This window comes from Pseudovirgaria hyperparasitica (assembly GCF_010093815.1).
Source record: "Pseudovirgaria hyperparasitica strain CBS 121739 unplaced genomic scaffold EJ05scaffold_9, whole genome shotgun sequence".
NCBI classification, from domain to species: domain Eukaryota; kingdom Fungi; phylum Ascomycota; class Dothideomycetes; order Acrospermales; family Acrospermaceae; genus Pseudovirgaria; species Pseudovirgaria hyperparasitica.
Genome location: NW_022985557.1, coordinates 305,146 through 322,735, shown reverse-complemented (window position 1 = coordinate 322,735; position 17,590 = coordinate 305,146). Strand labels below are relative to the sequence as shown.

The following is a 17,590-nucleotide window of genomic DNA, read 5'->3' as shown; positions in this document are numbered from 1 at the left end:
TAGCGCTGTTCCCATCTTCCACATTCATGAATCCATCGGCAGTTCTATACAACACTGGTGGAGGATTCACACGTCCGCTGTTGCTATTTCCAATTTTTTTTATAAAGAAAAACCCCCCAAGTCCCGGGCTTTTGACGACTTTCTTTCTTTCTTTCTTAGGCACCACCAGACGCGCGCCGCACGGTGTCGATCCATGGATGGATCCATCCATGTACGGATTAGTGAGACGAGGTTAAGGCGCCCAACTCCTCTTGTTAATCCATGGATTAGTCAAGAAAGGTTAACAGGACATCATCTTACGTCTTCATCTTACATCCACCCTACACCCACAATCACAGTCACGAAACAAGCAAAGCACAAGCACTGCAACAAGTACAGTGAAAGAAGCATTAATCAATAATTTCGTAATGGTATCTCTCAAGCATAACAACACATTATAATCGTCTGTCCGTAAACAAACATGCACACACACACAACTCCAACCACATCTATTAGCAGATCCGCGCCGGGCAGGCGATCTGGGTGCCGTATGGATCGGGACCGGCGATACCCACGACCTGGAAGAGCGCGTTGATGACGCCGCCGATACCCTCGCCCGCAATCAGACCGGCCGCAATGGCATAGCCGTAAATGTCAAAGCTCTTGGGGTTCTTCTTGGCCCAGTAGTAGGACGGGATGGCGCCGAGACACATGGCGGTGCCGTAGTAGGTCTGCGGCAGCACAAAGGCGAGACCAATGCACATCATGTTGGGGTGGTATGCGCGCATCCACTCCCACTTGCCGACCCACAGGAAGTGGCGCACAAAGACCATGGCGGAGCCGAAGATGGCAAACACAATGGCGAAGATGCCGGAGCTCTTGGGGATCGGGAAGGTCGGGTCGGTGACGGCGACGGCGGTGGCGCGCCACGCAGCGACGGACGGCACGGAGAAGGGGCAGATCTCAATCTCGGTGTTGAGGATGCATGGGTAAGCGGAGGCAAAGAGCACGAACATGGCCGGGGCGAGGAAGATGGCGACAACTGTACCAACCCCCTGCGCGATCCATTGCTGGTTGGGCGGTGTACGGAGCAAGAAGCCAGTCCGGAAGTCGCACACCAAGTCCGTGGACTGGTTGGCACCCATGTTGGCAATCGCACCACCAAGCAAGTTGAGCTTCTGGGCGTGCGCCTGTTCCCATCCCTCACCCTTGGTAGCGCCACCGAGCACAATCTGCGAGGCCTTGGAGGCAGCAGTGAGCGGCGTAATGTCGGTGACACCAGTGCACTGGATGGCGAGGAAGGAGAAGAAGAAGGTGAGCACGACGGAGAGGAGCGACATGCCGATGGGCATGTCGAATTCCACACCGAGCACGACGCAAATGCAGATGATGGACAGGATGAGACCGGGGGACCACATCCACCACTTGACTTGCTCCTCGACCGGGGCAGGGTCCTCGACCAAATCATTCACTTCCTGCTCAGCACGCTTCTCGAACCACGGCATTTTCTTGCCCAGAGCATGGCCTGCGGCAGAGATACCCTGGCAGGTCCCACGGAAGACGGCGCGGAAGGCAAAGAAGATGATCTTGTACTGCAGGAACAGCTCGGTAAAAGACACGGCAATCATGAGAAGAACACCGGGCCACAGAAGCCAGTAGCGGGGTGACGGGGTGTCCTTGTTGGAAAAGGCCTTGCTGAGAGAGGCGTAGGAGATGTAGCCAGACCACTCCGGACCATAGCCATCCTCGACGCTCGCAGCCGGGCGACCAAAGGCCATGCCCTGGGCGACGAGTGAGGGACCGATGATGCCCCAGGCGATGACAGAACCCATGAAGAAGGAGATGGACACGTTGAGACCGACAAGCATGCCGGAACCGATAAAGGCCGGAGTGAACTCGATGATCCAGCCCCAGTTCTCGGCAGCAAGGGCGCTGTTGTTGTAGTTGCCCCAGATGAAGAACCAGGTGAAGACGTGCCAGTCCCACAGGATACCAATAGCGTACTGGGAAACGACACGGAGCACCAGCGCAGCCGAAAAGGCAGCAGAGAGCGCCCTCATCTTCAGCTTCGCGATAGCCTCGCCGGTAACAGCCTCGTGCATGGAGCGAATAGTCATGGCAGTAGCCGAAGCAGTAGGGAAGATGAGACGAAGCTCACGAGCAACGTAGATGACGAAGAATTTACGGAGAGGGGTGGCGAAGAAGAAACCAAAGTAGCCACCGACGGCAGTCAGAGAGACAATCTTCCAGTAGTCGGCCTTGGGGTTGTCGCCCATGAGATTCAGCTGGTAGAGAGCAGGAAGAGCGGAGACGAAGACGTTGGAGAGACCACCAGAAGCCATGGCAGCAGTCTGGACAATGTTGTTCTCACGCGGACCAAAGTTTCCACCAAGTATGGGGAAGTTCTCAGCGAAGGTGCGGGAGAAGAACTTGATGACGGCGAAACCGACAATGGCACCAAACAGGTTCGCAGTAAATGTCCAGCCAGTCTTCAGACCAAGGTAGACATTCGAAGCGTTGACGAGCGCACCACAGCAGAGACCAACAAAGACGGCTCTGATGGTCAGGACGCGGTGCTGCTCCGGCGGGAGGTTATCGAAGGGACGGAAGGGATCTTGCATGAAGCTGGCATTGCCATCAGCCTCCTTGTCCGCGTCGAGGTCTTCGTCGACCTCTTTCTCGGCGACAGAGTCGATCTCCTTTGACTCGATTTCCTTTTCATTGGAGGTCTGGGCGGGGTGGTTGAAGACGTCGTCCTTTTCCTTCATGGGCGAGCTGTAGCCATTGTTAGCTTGTGGTATTTTGGAGGACAGCGAGAAGTGTGCAAAGAGGAGGCGAGACATACACAGCAGGGTCAATGAAGCCCATTGGGGCCAGAGGCCTGTCGAGCACCTCGGTGGTACTCATGGTGTGTATATTGGCCGGTACCTGTGTCGAGTGCGGAGCTATCCAGACAGAGGAACAGCAGGCATTGCGAGTGGTGGTGGTGGGGGAGTGGAGGGTATAATATATATAGCGAGCGAAAAGGTGGGATCGGCCTCGGCAGACGCAGAGAGAGATAGTATGATTGAAAGATATTAGCTAGCAACAGTGAATTGGAGCAAGTCGAGTTGCCTCTATCGTGAAGGATGTCCGGGATGGGTGGATGGATGGGCACGGACCACATTGCAGATAATACAGATACAAGACATGACAAGACAAGACAGGGCACGGGAGACTAACAAGGGAGGGGGAAGGGGGGGGGGGTGGTCCAATTGCCCATTAACCGCCCATTAATGACCCGCCGATAGCCCGTTTTTTGCGTGTTCTAGCCCGCGTGAGACGCCGCTGAGTCGCTGATCTTGGGGGGGTACTGGGGCGTAAATGGGGCGTGATTGGGGGGCTTCTGCGGGCCTCTGAGACGCCACAATCAAGCGCCCCATGCAGCCCGTGCAGCGTATTGTTTGCAGCCGGCACCACCTCTTCTTCCATCACAGAGATAACCTTCTTCGAGAAGCGCTGCAAGACTCCACACCCACTAATTACGAACGGCGACGGTGAGTGACTACACTGAACTAGTCCAGCCTCCAAAACGCCCTTCCCTTATGCTTACTGCTATTAGACCTCGTATTCACCCTTCACACGACACGAAAAAGTGGCAGAAGAATGGCCGTTGTCGACGTTACGCGGGAGGCTTCATCCCGTATGTAGTAGTATGCGCCTATCCACGCCACCTCTCTCAGTCCCGACTGCATCATAACAACTGTCTCTGTCTCTGTCTCTGTGTACAATCATAATCACGACCTTCGCCATCGTGAGGACATGATAGGCGCCGTGTTGGAACCTGCTGCTTGAATGGGAATAGCTACGCCTCAATGCGCTACCTAAATGTTTGGTTCTGTTTGCTTGTCGGTGCCGGCGCTGGTGATGTTGCATCAAGACATACCGCCAAGTCCTGGACCAGCCAAGCACCGAGCGCCACAGACCAGGTGAGCTGCTGCAATGGCATCTCTGTGCAGTGTAGCGTGCGTAGTGTCGTGTGTGTTGTGTGTTGTGTATACCATACCACAACCACACTCCCGAGGAACAGACGGTAGATATTGTCGTTCGCTTATGACCCTGTAATTAGCATGGCAGATCTCGGCGTCCACCGTGCGCTCATCATCTTTTTCTTCTTCTAAACGACACCAAGCAAGAGTATTCGGCCCGCCCACCACCTCTCAAACATAGCTCGCGTGCCCTGTCCCTGCCATCCGGCCTTCCCTCGAACGGCTCTGTTAGTTATCTGCAGCTCCATGCCAGGGGCCACCAAGCGGCCCACCCATCCATCTACCTATAAGTCTGTCTGTCTCTCTGCCCGCTCCGTCCCAGACATTATAGCCCTGTTCATGCACAGCAGCCTTAGCAGCTTCTGCTCGCGATCGTAGCGCCCTCCACTTTTTTTCTTCTGTTTGGCCAATTTAGTGCGAGTCGAGAGGATGGTCGGATCTGGATAAAGGACCCTTGGACGAATGGCTGGATGGCTGGAAGGAGGCTGGAATGGGGACGAAAAGGTATCACAGCAAGCGACGTCGTCGTCGTCGGGTCAGCAGCGTCGTCTCCGGCTTATCGCACATGGTGTCGCACAGACTCTTATGTCCCTGTTGTTCTGTGTCTGGGATTGAGGTAGCTGGGTAGGTAGTTAGGTAGCTAAGTAGACAGACAGACTGCTTCACTGTGCCATATCAACTCCACAACGCAAGGCAAGCAGAGGCAACATCTCGCAGCTCAACCGACAGACAAGAACAAACGCGAACACTCCGGTGGCGTATAATTCACTTGCTGACAATCATCGTTCGTTCGTTTCGTTTCGTTTGTGGGAGGTTGATAGAAAAAAAGGCTGCGAGCACAACGCCTCCGAAACACCCAGCTTCCTCTTCCGGTATCGCGCTATATCATTATCACCTTACCTCTAGCGGCTGCTCCGGCCGAGGTATACCAACCAACGCTACCTACCTAACCTACCTGGTTAGCTCGTTGTTGATAGGTGCCGCCGCCGCCCCGCCAAAATGAATTGCTTCATCTCATCCCATCCGTTCGTTCGTTCCACAGTAGTCGCTATCCATCAATCATTTCTTCTCATTCTTATTGCACAACATCCACACATCCCACAATCCAACACTCGCTACTTATTGAAGCCAAGACCCAGTCCGTCACTCTAACTTACAGGTCACGCGGCACGCGACTCGACCTGAGAATTGGAAGGTTAGTAAAGTGATATTACCCAACAGCCTCATATAACTACCCGACAAAAAGGTATTCTGTATCTCGCATGGCGCTTATTCGCGGTTCTGTGTTCTCTATCCATGTCTCGACTTGTTGTTCTAGCCCCGACTTCTTTCGTTTCCCCCCCTCCCCTGGGTCGCGAGCGAGCTGTTGGGCTGAAGAATGGGAAGGCTTGATGCCGCGATGAACGACTCATGCCGCTGTTGTGTGCCCTGACAAGACGAGACAAGACGAGGCAAGGCTCTGCCAAAGGTTGGCATCAGTCTGGGCGCACCGTTGATAGCCTTGCGCTCGTTCGGTGCGCGCAGTTTGAGTATCGTGCATGCTGATCAACATTCGAGTCTGGCCGAAGTTTTGCATAGTGATGCATGTGTCCCATACTACTCGTCTCGTTGTGATGATGCTATTTACAGGTGTTGTACATTTTATCACACATGGCTTCTTGTATTCTATTGTACACGCTCCTCCCGCGGAGAGCACTTCATATGCCTCGTGTGCGTCCGTCCCACTGGGCTCACTCAGCCCTTTCCCGAGACGCGCAGTCTCGATATTAATCTGGTACCGGTCGAGTGGAAAGTCAAGCGCGCAAAGAACGCTGTGCCTCGTCTTATCTTCCGCTTCCAAGGCCAGGGTCCTCACTCTCTGTTGATCTTGCCCTTCCAATCAGATGCAAAATCGCAGATTGCCTTTGCTCCTTGCTCCGCTGTTCGCTCGCGTCCGATCGCCTCTACAAAGTCGCCTTCCGGATCTACACGCCATCGTCAGTCATGTTTGCTGCTGATCATCCCACAACCCTGGATGATAAGAGTCCATGTAACGTCATATGTGGTGGCAAAATGAATCGCATCAACCGTAGAAATCGTTTGGCCTGACTCACCCATGAGATAGAAGTAGATGCTGTGGTCCACCAGATAGTCCTGTCCAGGCTTGAGCTCTGGCGGGGTACTGAAGTAGACCCTGTACGCCTTGCACACAGCCTTTACGTTGTCGTAGTCCCCAGTCAGTCCAACAATGTCAGGGTGAAACTCTGCTAGATACTTCTTGACCACTTCTGGTGAGTCGCGCCAAGGATCACAACTGATGAAGACTGCTTTAAGGATGTTGCCCTTCTTCTGCTTCACAATGTCAATCATCTGCGCCATCTTGTCAAGTTCATCTGGGCAGATATCCGGGCAGTGCGTGAATCCGAAATATATCTGTGACGCTTGTCAGTCACATATCCTAGGACCTGCTTCTCCATGTCGAATTGCAGCTCCCACTAGCTTCATCCGAGTCCATGCAGTCCTCGATTGAAAGAAACGTCAACGCGACTGACCAGCGAATATTTGCCCTTGAGATCATCCTCCGTGAATATGTTGCCCTCACTATCCTTCAATTCAAATTTTCCGCCCACCAGCGGCTTCCCAATGCCTTTGTTCTGCTCCGCTATCCGCTGTCGTTGCATGCGTTCCTTCTCGTACTTGAAGTATACAATAAGGCCGGCGCCCGTGGCAAAGAAGAGTATGCCTGCTCTCCACGAGAAGGGCTAGATACCTGTAAGCTGGCGTCCTGGAATGCTATGCTTGCGGTGCGACCTACTCCAGATTCATTCCGAGCCTTGACTTGCTGGACCGTCTTCGCATGTTGTCTTATCGTACTGGAGAAAAGCCTATGGTGCGCTGAGGATGGCAATGCATTTCTGGAGATGCGCAATTGTGCGGCGACCGGTGTTGGTCTTCGGAATTGGCAGGACGTGAAATTTCGCGTGGATGGCTTGCAGATAGTATCGGAGGACGCCCGTAGCATTCGGAGACACGTTGCCGGCAGTCTCGATGAGCTCATACCGGATTGCGACATTTTGGTCGTGTTTGTTGGCGTCAAGTGCAATACGGTTCCATTCATCATCGCAAAGGTCGATTTCAAGCTCAAAAGCCAAAGCTCTGTCATATGTCCGTGCGCGCAGTAGTACGCTTTGCCTCAGGCATACACGCATAATCATCATCCCGATCTATCGACATTCCAGATCCCAGGTCATGACGTACACATCAACATTCCCGAACTTACTCGCGGGACAACTTCAAGCAATAAAACAACTGTACAATAATCCGCAGTGAGTTCGAACATTTCCGACACTATTTGGATGACATCCGTGGACAGTCTCCGCTTCCACGTCTCTCCAGTGGTTCTGTCTCTCGAATAATGACGACTACATATTTCCAATGACCCAGGGCCCATTATGCCACATCCAAACACCGCGCTGGGAGTCCTGTTCTGTATGTGACGTCGGCGTATCGATATTGCTCTCGGTACTTAGCACGTAGGCTAAAAAGGAGCAAGATGGTCAAACTGGATGCCTTATGGGCTACCCGGCACCGGCTTCCGACCATCTAGCCAATAATGCATTGTTTTATGACAATGGCTTGCCGGTACCGGTTCAAGCGAGCCTCCATGTGCATGCATTTCGTAGTGTGTACTCCACATTGCTTTGCATGTTTAGCACTTATTTCTCTACAATCAGCCCTGTAGCGGCTTTAGCTACACAATCGTCATTGTCGGTATCAGCGTTTCCGATATCCCCGGACTACGCCTTTGTATATAGACCTCGGGACCCCTCCTACCATGGACGCCTTCAAAGACGTTGACGAGGGCATAAGCATTCCCAAGGCTGACCTCGATTTCACTTGACTCTGCAAACATGCCTGAAGAGGTACCAGGCCCAGAATTGCCGCAACTGCACAAAGCAAAATCGTCCAACTCACGACGAACACGACGGGGCTCTTTAGATCTCCACCGCAACTATTCATTACATCATTTCGATGACCATTCAGTCTACCACAACCACGAGGAGACTTCAGATGATGACTCTACCGAGAGTGAAGCCGATGGGGAAGTCAAAGAAAAGGACGATGAAGTCGTGCCGGAGATTAGAAATGGTATTCCTGACGAAGTCGACGTCGAACGAGCGCCAAAAGAGCTAAGGAAGGAGAGATCGCGGCGGTCTATCAAAGACCCCAATCTCGTGTCCTGGGACGGTCCTGATGATCCAGAAAACCCAAAGAACTGGACTATGGGGAACAAATGGGGGGCTACTGTCATCGTGTCGTGCTTCACATTCATCTCCCCAGTCGCCTCTTCTATGGTCGCACCTGCAATCGGCACCATGATGCGCGATCTCAATGTCACAGACCAGGTCATCGGCCAACTCATGCTCTCCATCTTTGTGTTGGCCTATGCAGTTGGTCCGCTCATCCTCGGCCCTCTCTCCGAAATGTACGGCCGTGTCCCGGTACTTCAACTCGCCAACATGTTCTTTCTTTGCTGGAATCTTGGCTGCGGATTTGCACAGACATCCGGCCAGATGCTTGCATTCCGCTTCATGAGCGGTCTTGGAGGCAGCGCCCCCCTTGCCATCGGTGGAGGCCTGCTCTCCGACGTCTTCACAGCCGACCAGCGTGGTCGTGCAATCGGCATCTATTCTCTCGCACCACTATTAGGCCCAGCAATCGGGCCCATCGCCGGAGGCTTCATCACGCAAAACACCACATGGCGCTGGGTATTCTGGGCCACCACCATGGCCTGCGCCGTCATCCAGCTCTTCGGCCTCGTCTTCCTCCGCGAAACCTACGCCCCCATCCTCCTCGCCCGCAAAGCCGCCCGCCTCCGCAAGGAAACCGGCAACCAGGCCCTCCACACCGAATACGACAGCGACCTCAAATTCACAAAGAAGCTCTCCACCGCCCTCGTTCGCCCCTCCCGCCTCCTGGGCACCCAGCCCATCGTCCAGGTCCTCGCCCTCTACATGGCCTTCCTCTACGGCATCATGTACCTCGTCCTCTCCACCTTCCCCACCCTCTGGGAGCAGCGCTACCACGAATCCATCGGCATCGGCGGCCTCAACTACATCTCCCTCGGCCTCGGCTTCACCCTCGGCACCCAGGTCTCCGCCCCCCTCAACGACGCCCTCTACCGCCGCCTCAAGCGCAAGAACAACGGCGTAGGCCGCCCCGAGTTCCGCACCCCGATCATGGTCCCCGGCAGCATCCTCGTCCCCATCGGCCTCTTCTGGTACGGCTGGAGCGCACAGGCCCGCACCCACTGGATCATGCCTAACATCGGTGCTGCCGTCTTCGCCGCCGGCACAATCATCTGCTTTCAGGGCATTCAGACGTATATCGTTGATAGCTACACGCGCTATGCTGCCAGTGCGGTGGGCGCCGCGACGGTGCTGCGCTCGCTGGCTGGGTTTGGGTTTCCCCTGTTTGCGCCTGCGATGTATGCTGCCTTGGATTATGGGTGGGGGAATAGTGTGCTTGCGTTTGTGGGCATTGCGATTGGGATTCCGGCGCCGTTTATGCTCTGGACTTTTGGCGAGAGGCTGCGGAAGCGGAGTCAGTTTGCGGCTGGTGGTGGGTAGGCTGGGTCTTGTGATGCTCGGCAGTGATTTGGACGTGTGGTAGTTGGTTTGGATGGCGTAGTTTGATGATGCATTTGTTCGTGGCGCTTTTGGGGGATTGTTGGTATAGCATTAGCGTTGGCATGAGCGTGCATAATTTTTCAGCAGCAAAATACACTTAATATACCCCATTCAAGAAAACTTTCTTCATCGACAATCATCGTATATCTAGTGCACAAACAGCGACTAAGTCTCGGACAGACACAAGTCATCCATAGAGGAGGAATGAGTGGCAAGCGTGCCCTTTTCGCGTGCGATTCGTCGCGTTGCGTTGCATTCGCTTGTCATGCATCAGAACACTATGTATGACAAAACATAGTTTCGCGGGGATGATGCTCGTGGTGGTGGTAGGGATTGTCAGATTCGTTCGTGTGCCTGGCTAGGTGGCTAGCTAGTGGGCTAGGACATGTTTATCTTTATCTTCATTATATAGGGGATGAAACATATCGCGGACTTGGGAGGGACGAAAGGATAGAGTGCCGGGTGATGAGCTGATGTCGCGGGGAGCGATGACTGCTGAAGTTAGAAGTACGCAGGCCTGGACGCTACGGGTCAGCCAGATTGTGTGGGATAAACTGAGATAGCTATTCGAGTGGATTTGTCCCGGGACAGAGTGTAGAATATGGAGGTCAGGCTTGAGACACTTCGGGAGCAGAGTACCAGAGCTCACATCGCTGTGCATTGAACAATCAACATTTCGCAGCTGGCAAACGTATGGCCATCCACCCCCAGTCAAACATATCGTTGAGCATGATACATCCACCACCGTCACGCAAGAGGTCCCAGTAGTACACTTCTTCGATACGTTCCCATTGAATAGTGAACTTGCATAATGTAGCAACATGGAGATCCATTTCATGCCAAAGACAACAACGTCATGCCGGGCCAATCGGCCATATTGTGCCAGCCCATCCGATGCAAACTCCCCAAGCCGCTTCTGTTTTTTGTCATCCACGCTTTACTCCGCTCCCCATTTACGACGAGGTGGTTGGGCCACGGGCACCCTTTGGAACACCGGTGCGGAATCCGTTCTTCGCGCGGCGGGGGACGTCCTTCATGTGTCGCATGCGGCCAGTACCGGTGGTCTTTCTGCGCTTAGCCTTCTCGCCCCAGTTGTCTGCAAGTGTGTTAGTACAGAGCCTCTCCATGTTGCGTCTAGTTGTGTGGTGTATCGAGCGTTTGTAGAAAACCCAGTAAGACATGATGGGAGTATGAACGTACATTTGCGAATGCTGGCGTTGGGGTATCCGCAGGCGGCGCAGGTGTGCTTCTGGATGTGGAGGGCGCGACGTCCTGTGTTGCGTCAATCCGTCAGTACTGGTCTCGGCTATCCAATCTCGCGTGTATATCTCCAACAATGTACGTCGACTCCTCCTCTTTTGCATATGAAAAATTACTAACCGCAACGTCTGCAGAGCGTGTGTGTCTTGTTGTGGCGCTTGCCAAAACTTGAAGTTCCCTTCGCTATGGTAATCCGTCAGTCGCAATCATCCATCGAATGGCTAGTCGATCGAACGTACTCATCTTGGGCGGAGAACTACACGAGAATTAGCTATCAACCGGATTGACTGATTCGGTATATGTGGTTGTATACCTTTCTGCTTTGCTGGGTAGAGGTTAGTATTGGTCGGTGGGCGAGTTCGTGAGTTCTGTGGATAGTGTCGTCTAATTTTCGCTTGTGGGCAATGCCAAGACCATGCCGAAGTATCACCGGATGCGATCACGTGGAGTTCTCGATAAATGCAGCATTTAATACTCAAGGACCAGGCATTTTTAAATGTCTTTTTCTATCGTGACCAGTATTCTTTGACCAATCAAGCACTAAGTACCTTTTAATCTACCCCATTCAACCTTAACATTGATGTCACCTGCATCATCTACAACTTTCCCTCTGTCCCACTCTCTGCCTTCGCCCTTCTTGGCCCACCGTACATCGTCCTCGGTCTTCTCACCACCCTTCTCCCACTTCCTGATTTCGTCTTCGGTGAAACCCGCAGATCGCAGGCGCTCAGCACCCTGTTGATGCCATCTTTGCCGATCGCGTAGCGCTTCCAAAGCCATGTCCCAGTCGTCCTCCAAATCAGAATTGATGTGCACGTCAGCGGATGGATCGTAGCTCTTTGAGAAATGAGTATCCATTGCCGAGGAGTTCTTGTAAGCGCCGCGGCCCTTCGATTTTATAGTAGGTTCGGATACTGGCATCGGGCCAACGATGGCCTCTAGTGGATCCGAGTCGGAGTCCGGTTCCGTTGGCAACTGTCCCTTCTTTCGGCTTATCCGGGGATGATGAGATGCACTAGGTGATTGTGAACGTGTCCGACTTCGGCTTCGACTCTGATGTCGTTTTCGGCGCCGAGGGGACCGGGTCCGTGAGCGTTCTTTGCTGTGGGACCTCCTTCGACGAGACTTGTTGTGATCGTGACTTGAAGAGGCGTACTTTTCATCTCTATGTCTGTCTGAAGCAGTTTTATCTGTACGATCACGTCGATGGGTGCGCTGTGATCGATGTCCTCGCCGGTCGTCCGAAGGCTCGTTTCTCTCTCGACGACTATCGCGACCTCTAAATCCGTCATTTCCTTCCCTGTCATCTCGTCTGCTGCGCTTGTGACTACTGCTTCCATGTCTATGAGCGTCGGACCGAACATCCTTCACATCTGGACTTTCGTGTCGCCTACGTTTGGTAGACTGGTGGTCGCGTGATGCGACGTCCTCTATTTTACGCCCGCTGATTCTTGGATGTGGATCTTTACGAAGCCTTTTCAACCTGGCCCTAGACTCCTCGGCCTCTCTTGCCAGCAAGGCCGCATTGTGGGTATTTGTTTCGCGGATGATATTTCTGAGAAATCTCGTGTTAGGCTTGGGCGCTTGCGAGCTTGGCCTGCTATGGCATTAGCAATAAGAACACCTATATCTATGTTACGCGTATCTACCTGCTCGAGAGGAAGCCGAAACTTGCGCCCGCAGTCTTCGCGTCTTCTTTCAGTAAATTCGCAACAGTGTCGTCGTCCAGTTCATCCGCAGGCATCCTTTGCCTCCTAATCGACAGCCGGGTCGGCCAATCATGACATTAAGAAAAGTGCATGCGATCGAAATCCTTGATGAGACAGGACACGAACACTCCAGCCATGCAGGGCAATGGGAAAGAATGTGCATCCATGGAGTGACGTGGGTCAATGCGCTTGCTAGTGCGGGCGCGTCCTTAGCGGTAGGCTCCACTATTATTGTTGACAAACACTCGCAAAGAGATCACCAGCATTCACGTCGACGTGCCATACAAACATACTATGTCGCAGAATGCCCATGATACGCTGCGCAAGCTTCAGATCTTGCAAAAGGCACAAACACTCAAGATAATCGAGCTTAATGAGTCCCTCCGCGCCCCAGATGAAGCAGAAAAGCGCGACTCTGGCGTTTCTGAAACCCCAAGAGACAGTCCCACGCCAGCCAGCCTAGAAGCAGACCTGACACACTACAAGGTACGGTAGATAATGACTTGAAGCAATCAGAATCTAAATACAAGACGTAGGAGCTGTTCTCGAAACTACGCTTCTCTTACGTGGAGCAAATGACCAAGGAGAAGTTCTTACAAGCTATCACAGACTCCGATCCGCCCTTCATAGAACACCAACAGAATGTGGAGTTAGAAGCTCAGCTCGCGGAGGCCAAATCGTCCCTGAAGTCTCAGAAGCTCGAGGTAGCATCATTCATCGAAGAGCTTGAGAAGCAGGCGCGTCTCTTGAGTGAACGTACGCATGATATCTAGGCTGATTTCACGTTTCGACGCTGACGAATGGTGCAACAGGATATGATTCGATCCAATTGAGGACAGCTGAGCTACAGATGCTCCCTACCGAGATCGCCGCGTTGGAGCAAAGTATAGAAGCTCTCCGCGACTCGCAAGCGCCGCACCCAACGAATCCAGAGTTGTCACTTCCACTTCCTGAAACACAGGCTCTACTATCACAACGAGAAGCGGAACTCGCATCAATCAACGCGCAGCTGGCTGCTCTTGAACCGAGTGTCCAGCGCAAAGCGCGCGACCTAGAGCGGCTGGAGAGAGAGCTACAACCCCTTGAGACACAAAAGCAAGGAGTCATATCAGCCGCGAAAGAGGCAAGGAGGAGGCGGGAAGAGGGCGAAAAGGGTATGGGAGACGAGCTTGAAGAGAAAGGACGATGGTTTCGCGCGGCAGAGAAGGGCCTCATGGAAATGCTGGAGATCGAAGGGTGTACATGAAGCAGATGCCGAGTTTATCTCGTGCTTCTTGTCTATCATGCTATCTTAAGGTTCGGCGTTTGAAGTCTTGGGTATTGGTGGCGTTGAAGGGGGGGCGTCATCGAGGGTCTTTATCAGTGATACCAAGAGTCAAGATGTTGCGGAGTTTGGGGGGTTGGGCCGGTAGGATGGGCGGATACTACGGCTGCGTAAACGAATGAGATGACTGTTACCACCAACGATTTGCAGGCGTTCGTTGGATTGTCGTCGCTTCTTATACCAAGCTGCAGATGATGAGGCTGCAACGAGCAGTATGATTTGGCAGCATCGTGAGTTAGTGAGGAGGTTACGGACTTTTTTGCCTAAGGCGGAATGGCGGATGTCGTGGAAGTGGTGGAAGGACTGTTGTTACCCCACAACAGATAAGCAATGCAACGGTCCCCTCTACAACTACTGCACAGCAGCAATAAATCGCACGACTTGGCTGGGAACCACGAACCGCCACGATTGTCATCTCCAACAATCACCTTTGAATACGTTGGCTGGAGACCAGACTTACTCAGGCGAATCGGATCGCTGCTGTTATCAATATGTCCGACCTCGCAACGGAAAAGCACGGCACTTGGTTCGTCACAAGATGGCAAATTCATGCTTAATATCCCATAGATGCAGCCAACACGTCTTAAGTCTTCTCTTATGATCTTCCCCACTTATGGTTGGGCTCCTCCTCATGATCCCAAGGCTTTGTCGAATTTGACGTCCTCCACTGTATTCGTTGCTCCATATGCCAAATAAAGGCCAGGGACAAGGGATTTCGAAATCTTCCTGTGATTCTCAGAAAAAGACAAAGTCTCGCAATGGCTGCCAGCGCTGCAAGCTCAAAAGGGTGCGCTCAAATCGACATGGCCAAAACTTAGCTACAAATTCTGATACCCTGATAGCTCAAATGCGGCGAGGAGAAGCCGGCGTGTCAGAACTGTGTCAACCGACAGGTTCCATGTCCAGGATACAAGAAATGCTTGAAGTGGTCGACTAAATATGAGGTTTTCAAGCCTGAGGAACTGGATCTTACCCAGGAGTTTGTTGCATTTCAAAACGTCGCCATAGGCGCAACCCCTGTTAATCCTAGTATCGAAGAACCTGCTTCGACCACTGGAGCAGATCATTATCCTTCGCCGGATTCGGACACTTTGTCGGGGGAGGGAAAGTCACACGAAAAGAAAACGAAGCGCCAAAAGTCCAGTGTTGCAAGCACTAAGGGCGGACAGAATGACTCGGTCCCTGTTGATGGTATCATAACACCGGAAGCAGGAGCTGCTGTGGATTTCTCTTCACCTAGTGTAGATGATGCGTCTATGACAGGAGTGGACATGTTCTTCGACTCGCAACCTGGAGCTATAGCCGAGTTTTCGTACATCACAGACGAGGATCGGTCCTTTTCGCCAGGCGACTTTCTGGGAGTTCAAGCAGTAGCTGAGGTTGCAGAACTTACAAGACAGCGTGAGCAGGACTTGTGTCGACAAAGTCAAGCCCGTAGTCTTCTTCGTGCTTTCTATCGACTTGAGTCGTCTTTGCCGTCTGTTGGGTACATTGACGATAGCTCTTATTTGGTCAACTATTACTTCTTCAATGTTTGCAATATCTATTCTTCTTTTGATTCAGACCTAAATCCGTTCCGCAACGCGGTCAAAGATGTTTGGACTACTACTCCGTCGATTTATTATGCAATCCAATCCATGGCTGCTGCTCAGCTAGCCAACCACAGTCCCTCCTTTGAGGCCAAGGGAGTTGAGCTACAGAAGAAGGCATACAGTATGCTGAACCATGAACTCGAGTTGGCAAAGCACAACGTTGCAGCCAGTGGTAGGACTATGTTGGCTATTCTTTTGCTCGGACTCACGACAGCCTGGCATAAATCGAACGATCTCGGCGAGTACTATCTCCAAGCGGCACGCAAATTAATCATGCCCAAACTACTGGAGGTCGCTCCCGCCGTCGAGGACGGGGTAGCGCATGACGCTCAGTTCTATGAAGAGTCCCTGATCTATTGGGAGATGTTGATGGGCTTCGTCACGCCCTCTAACGCACCACTGACGCGACCTGGAAACCGACCACAGCCCGACTTCAGGGGTGCTGACGGAAAGATCACACCTCATCCATGGACAGGCATCGCACCACATGTGCAGATGCTCTTTGCAGAAGTGGGCCGTCTCATCCGCCGCGAACGCCAAAGTGCAATCCACAGCAACTCCTTCTCCATCGACCCTTTGGAGGACTTCTCCTTCACTTCGGACTCCTCTATCCTCGCTCATTCCAATCCCTACGTGGAGTTTCCCATCGACCCTTTGCTCGATATCGATCCCTACAGCACGACTACGACCGCCGCCGTCGCATCTGACCTCGAAGAAGCCCTGCTATCCGCCTCCATTCCCTCGGAATCTGAGATCAACGACATCCACGACCCGCGAACCGACAAGGCCCATTTCATCGCCGTCGCGGACGCATACCGCTACGCCGGCCTCCTACAACTCTACCGCGTCTTTCCAGCTCTCCTGCGCACCCGTCTCGGCGCCCCAGTCCCGTCTTGGACGAACACATTCGTCTTTGCGAACTCGTCTTCATCACGCAACGCTACCGCCTTCCTCAACTCCCTCGCCCTGCACATTCTCTCGCTCCTCGGCCGCATCCCCAGCGATTCGGGCACGATCTGCATCCAGCCGATTCTGCTGCTCACCGCGGCCGCGGAGCTGCGACGTATGTGTGAGCTGGACTTTTTCGATGAGGGCTCCTTCCGTGCGGATGTCGCCGTCACCCGGGCACGGCTGTTTGTGGAGGGCAAGTTTGAGCTTTTTGCCAAGAAATTGCCGGCGAAGCCGATGAGGGTTATGTTGGAGGCGTGTAGGGAGGTGTGGAGGAGGGGAGACGCCGGGGTTAGGGATGTTTTTTGGTTGGATGTTATGTGTGAGAAGGGTTGGGAGACTGTGATGGGATAAGTGGGGGTTTGTTCATTGATAATGTTCAGGAATGGGAGGGGGTTGATGTGGGCTAATAGCTTTGAAGGTTGTCGCGGCAAGTTGTGATCTGGACTTGGAGAGCGCTGGGATGGGACGATTTCTCGATGGAATGGGTATGGAGACTTGGGTTAGGTATTGGTAATGATCAGTCATGACTTTGATGAGTGCTGCTTTGATATCTGTTGTGTCTCTCCCCTGTTTTGGCAATGCATGGCTAGCCATTTTTCCACTCCGGACTCGAACATAGATATAGAGCAGCCAGAACATGAGGTTCGAATACTGTGTGAGACGCTCCTAGTCCTCTCGATATGGCTTGTCGCTTGTAGTTTATAGTATAGTATATGTTCAGTCTTTGTCTTTATCTTGGGTGTCATCTCAAGTCTTATCCTAACGTCTCTTGCTTAAGATAATTATGATACTGAGTATTAAGTACCCTCCTCGGAAGGTGTGTGATGTGTGTTATCATATCATTAGTCGCGAGGCTAAATCTGCATCGCTTTATTATCATTAATTAAACCCCTCCCCTCCACCCTCCCTTCACCCCAAGATCAACACACCCCCAAACCTACCAAAACCTCCCCCGCCCCCTCTCACTCCCTCCACTCGTCCTCCCAGAACCACCCCCGGCCCTCGACCCACCACCACCCATCCAAAACCTCTCCCGAAACGCCAACTGATACACCTCCGCACCATTTCCCTCCCTCTC

At 52.9% G+C, this 17,590-nt stretch overlaps 8 protein-coding genes across 8 annotated transcripts in view; 3 read left to right on the top strand and 5 right to left on the bottom strand.

The window, feature by feature from the left end:
• Positions 1 to 491: 491 nt before the first annotated feature.
• On the bottom strand, positions 492 to 2,886 carry EJ05DRAFT_440154 (oligopeptide transporter; the record flags this gene model as incomplete). Its single annotated transcript, XM_033741916.1, has 2 exons — positions 492 to 2,754; positions 2,825 to 2,886. The coding sequence occupies 2 exons, from the start codon at positions 2,884 to 2,886 to the stop codon at positions 492 to 494; spliced, it is 2,325 nt and encodes a 774-aa protein (XP_033599831.1).
• Positions 2,887 to 3,381: 495 nt separating this feature from the next.
• Positions 3,382 to 4,722, top strand: EJ05DRAFT_538595 (uncharacterized protein). Its single transcript, XM_033749465.1, has 6 exons — positions 3,382 to 3,515; positions 3,581 to 3,661; positions 3,824 to 3,947; positions 3,978 to 3,997; positions 4,088 to 4,110; positions 4,386 to 4,722. The coding sequence occupies exons 1-6, from the start codon at positions 3,400 to 3,402 to the stop codon at positions 4,625 to 4,627; spliced, it is 606 nt and encodes a 201-aa protein (XP_033599830.1). The 5' UTR covers positions 3,382 to 3,399; the 3' UTR covers positions 4,628 to 4,722.
• Positions 4,723 to 5,858: 1,136 nt separating this feature from the next.
• EJ05DRAFT_500916 (SCO1 protein) lies at positions 5,859 to 7,059 on the bottom strand (the record flags this gene model as incomplete). Its single annotated transcript, XM_033747046.1, has 4 exons — positions 5,859 to 5,971; positions 6,101 to 6,419; positions 6,539 to 6,748; positions 6,802 to 7,059. The coding sequence occupies 4 exons, from the start codon at positions 7,057 to 7,059 to the stop codon at positions 5,859 to 5,861; spliced, it is 900 nt and encodes a 299-aa protein (XP_033599829.1).
• An 838-nt stretch (positions 7,060 to 7,897) lies between these two features.
• EJ05DRAFT_532000 (MFS multidrug transporter) lies at positions 7,898 to 9,785 on the top strand (the record flags this gene model as incomplete). Its single annotated transcript, XM_033749058.1, has 2 exons — positions 7,898 to 8,075; positions 8,151 to 9,785. 2 exons carry the CDS (start codon positions 7,898 to 7,900, stop codon positions 9,614 to 9,616), a joined length of 1,644 nt encoding a protein of 547 aa, XP_033599828.1. The 3' UTR covers positions 9,617 to 9,785.
• Positions 9,786 to 10,629: 844 nt separating this feature from the next.
• Positions 10,630 to 11,123, bottom strand: EJ05DRAFT_439650 (60S ribosomal protein L37; the record flags this gene model as incomplete). Its single annotated transcript, XM_033741885.1, has 3 exons — positions 10,630 to 10,772; positions 10,877 to 10,948; positions 11,057 to 11,123. Coding segments are annotated over 3 exons (282 nt in total), but the record flags the coding sequence as incomplete, so codon positions are not given.
• A 310-nt stretch (positions 11,124 to 11,433) lies between these two features.
• On the bottom strand, positions 11,434 to 12,803 carry EJ05DRAFT_476644 (uncharacterized protein). The gene is made up of 2 exons (XM_033744079.1): positions 12,586 to 12,803; positions 11,434 to 12,533 (listed from the first exon to the last, which is right to left on the bottom strand). Exons 1-2 carry the CDS (start codon positions 12,678 to 12,680, stop codon positions 11,477 to 11,479), a joined length of 1,152 nt encoding a protein of 383 aa, XP_033599826.1. The 5' UTR covers positions 12,681 to 12,803; the 3' UTR covers positions 11,434 to 11,476.
• An 80-nt stretch (positions 12,804 to 12,883) lies between these two features.
• EJ05DRAFT_388142 (uncharacterized protein) lies at positions 12,884 to 14,054 on the top strand. The gene is made up of 3 exons (XM_033741298.1): positions 12,884 to 13,131; positions 13,182 to 13,401; positions 13,458 to 14,054. Exons 1-3 carry the CDS (start codon positions 12,940 to 12,942, stop codon positions 13,889 to 13,891), a joined length of 846 nt encoding a protein of 281 aa, XP_033599825.1. The 5' UTR covers positions 12,884 to 12,939; the 3' UTR covers positions 13,892 to 14,054.
• A 2,437-nt stretch (positions 14,055 to 16,491) lies between these two features.
• Positions 16,492 to 17,590, bottom strand: part of EJ05DRAFT_531998 (phosphate permease) — a gene marked incomplete at its 3' end in the record, with an annotated part of 3,457 nt that continues 2,358 nt past the window's right edge. Inside the window, exon 6 of the mRNA XM_033749057.1 lies at positions 16,492 to 16,849. Within this exon, the coding sequence (XP_033599824.1) occupies positions 16,492 to 16,849 (358 nt within the window). The remainder of the gene's footprint in view (positions 16,850 to 17,590) is intronic.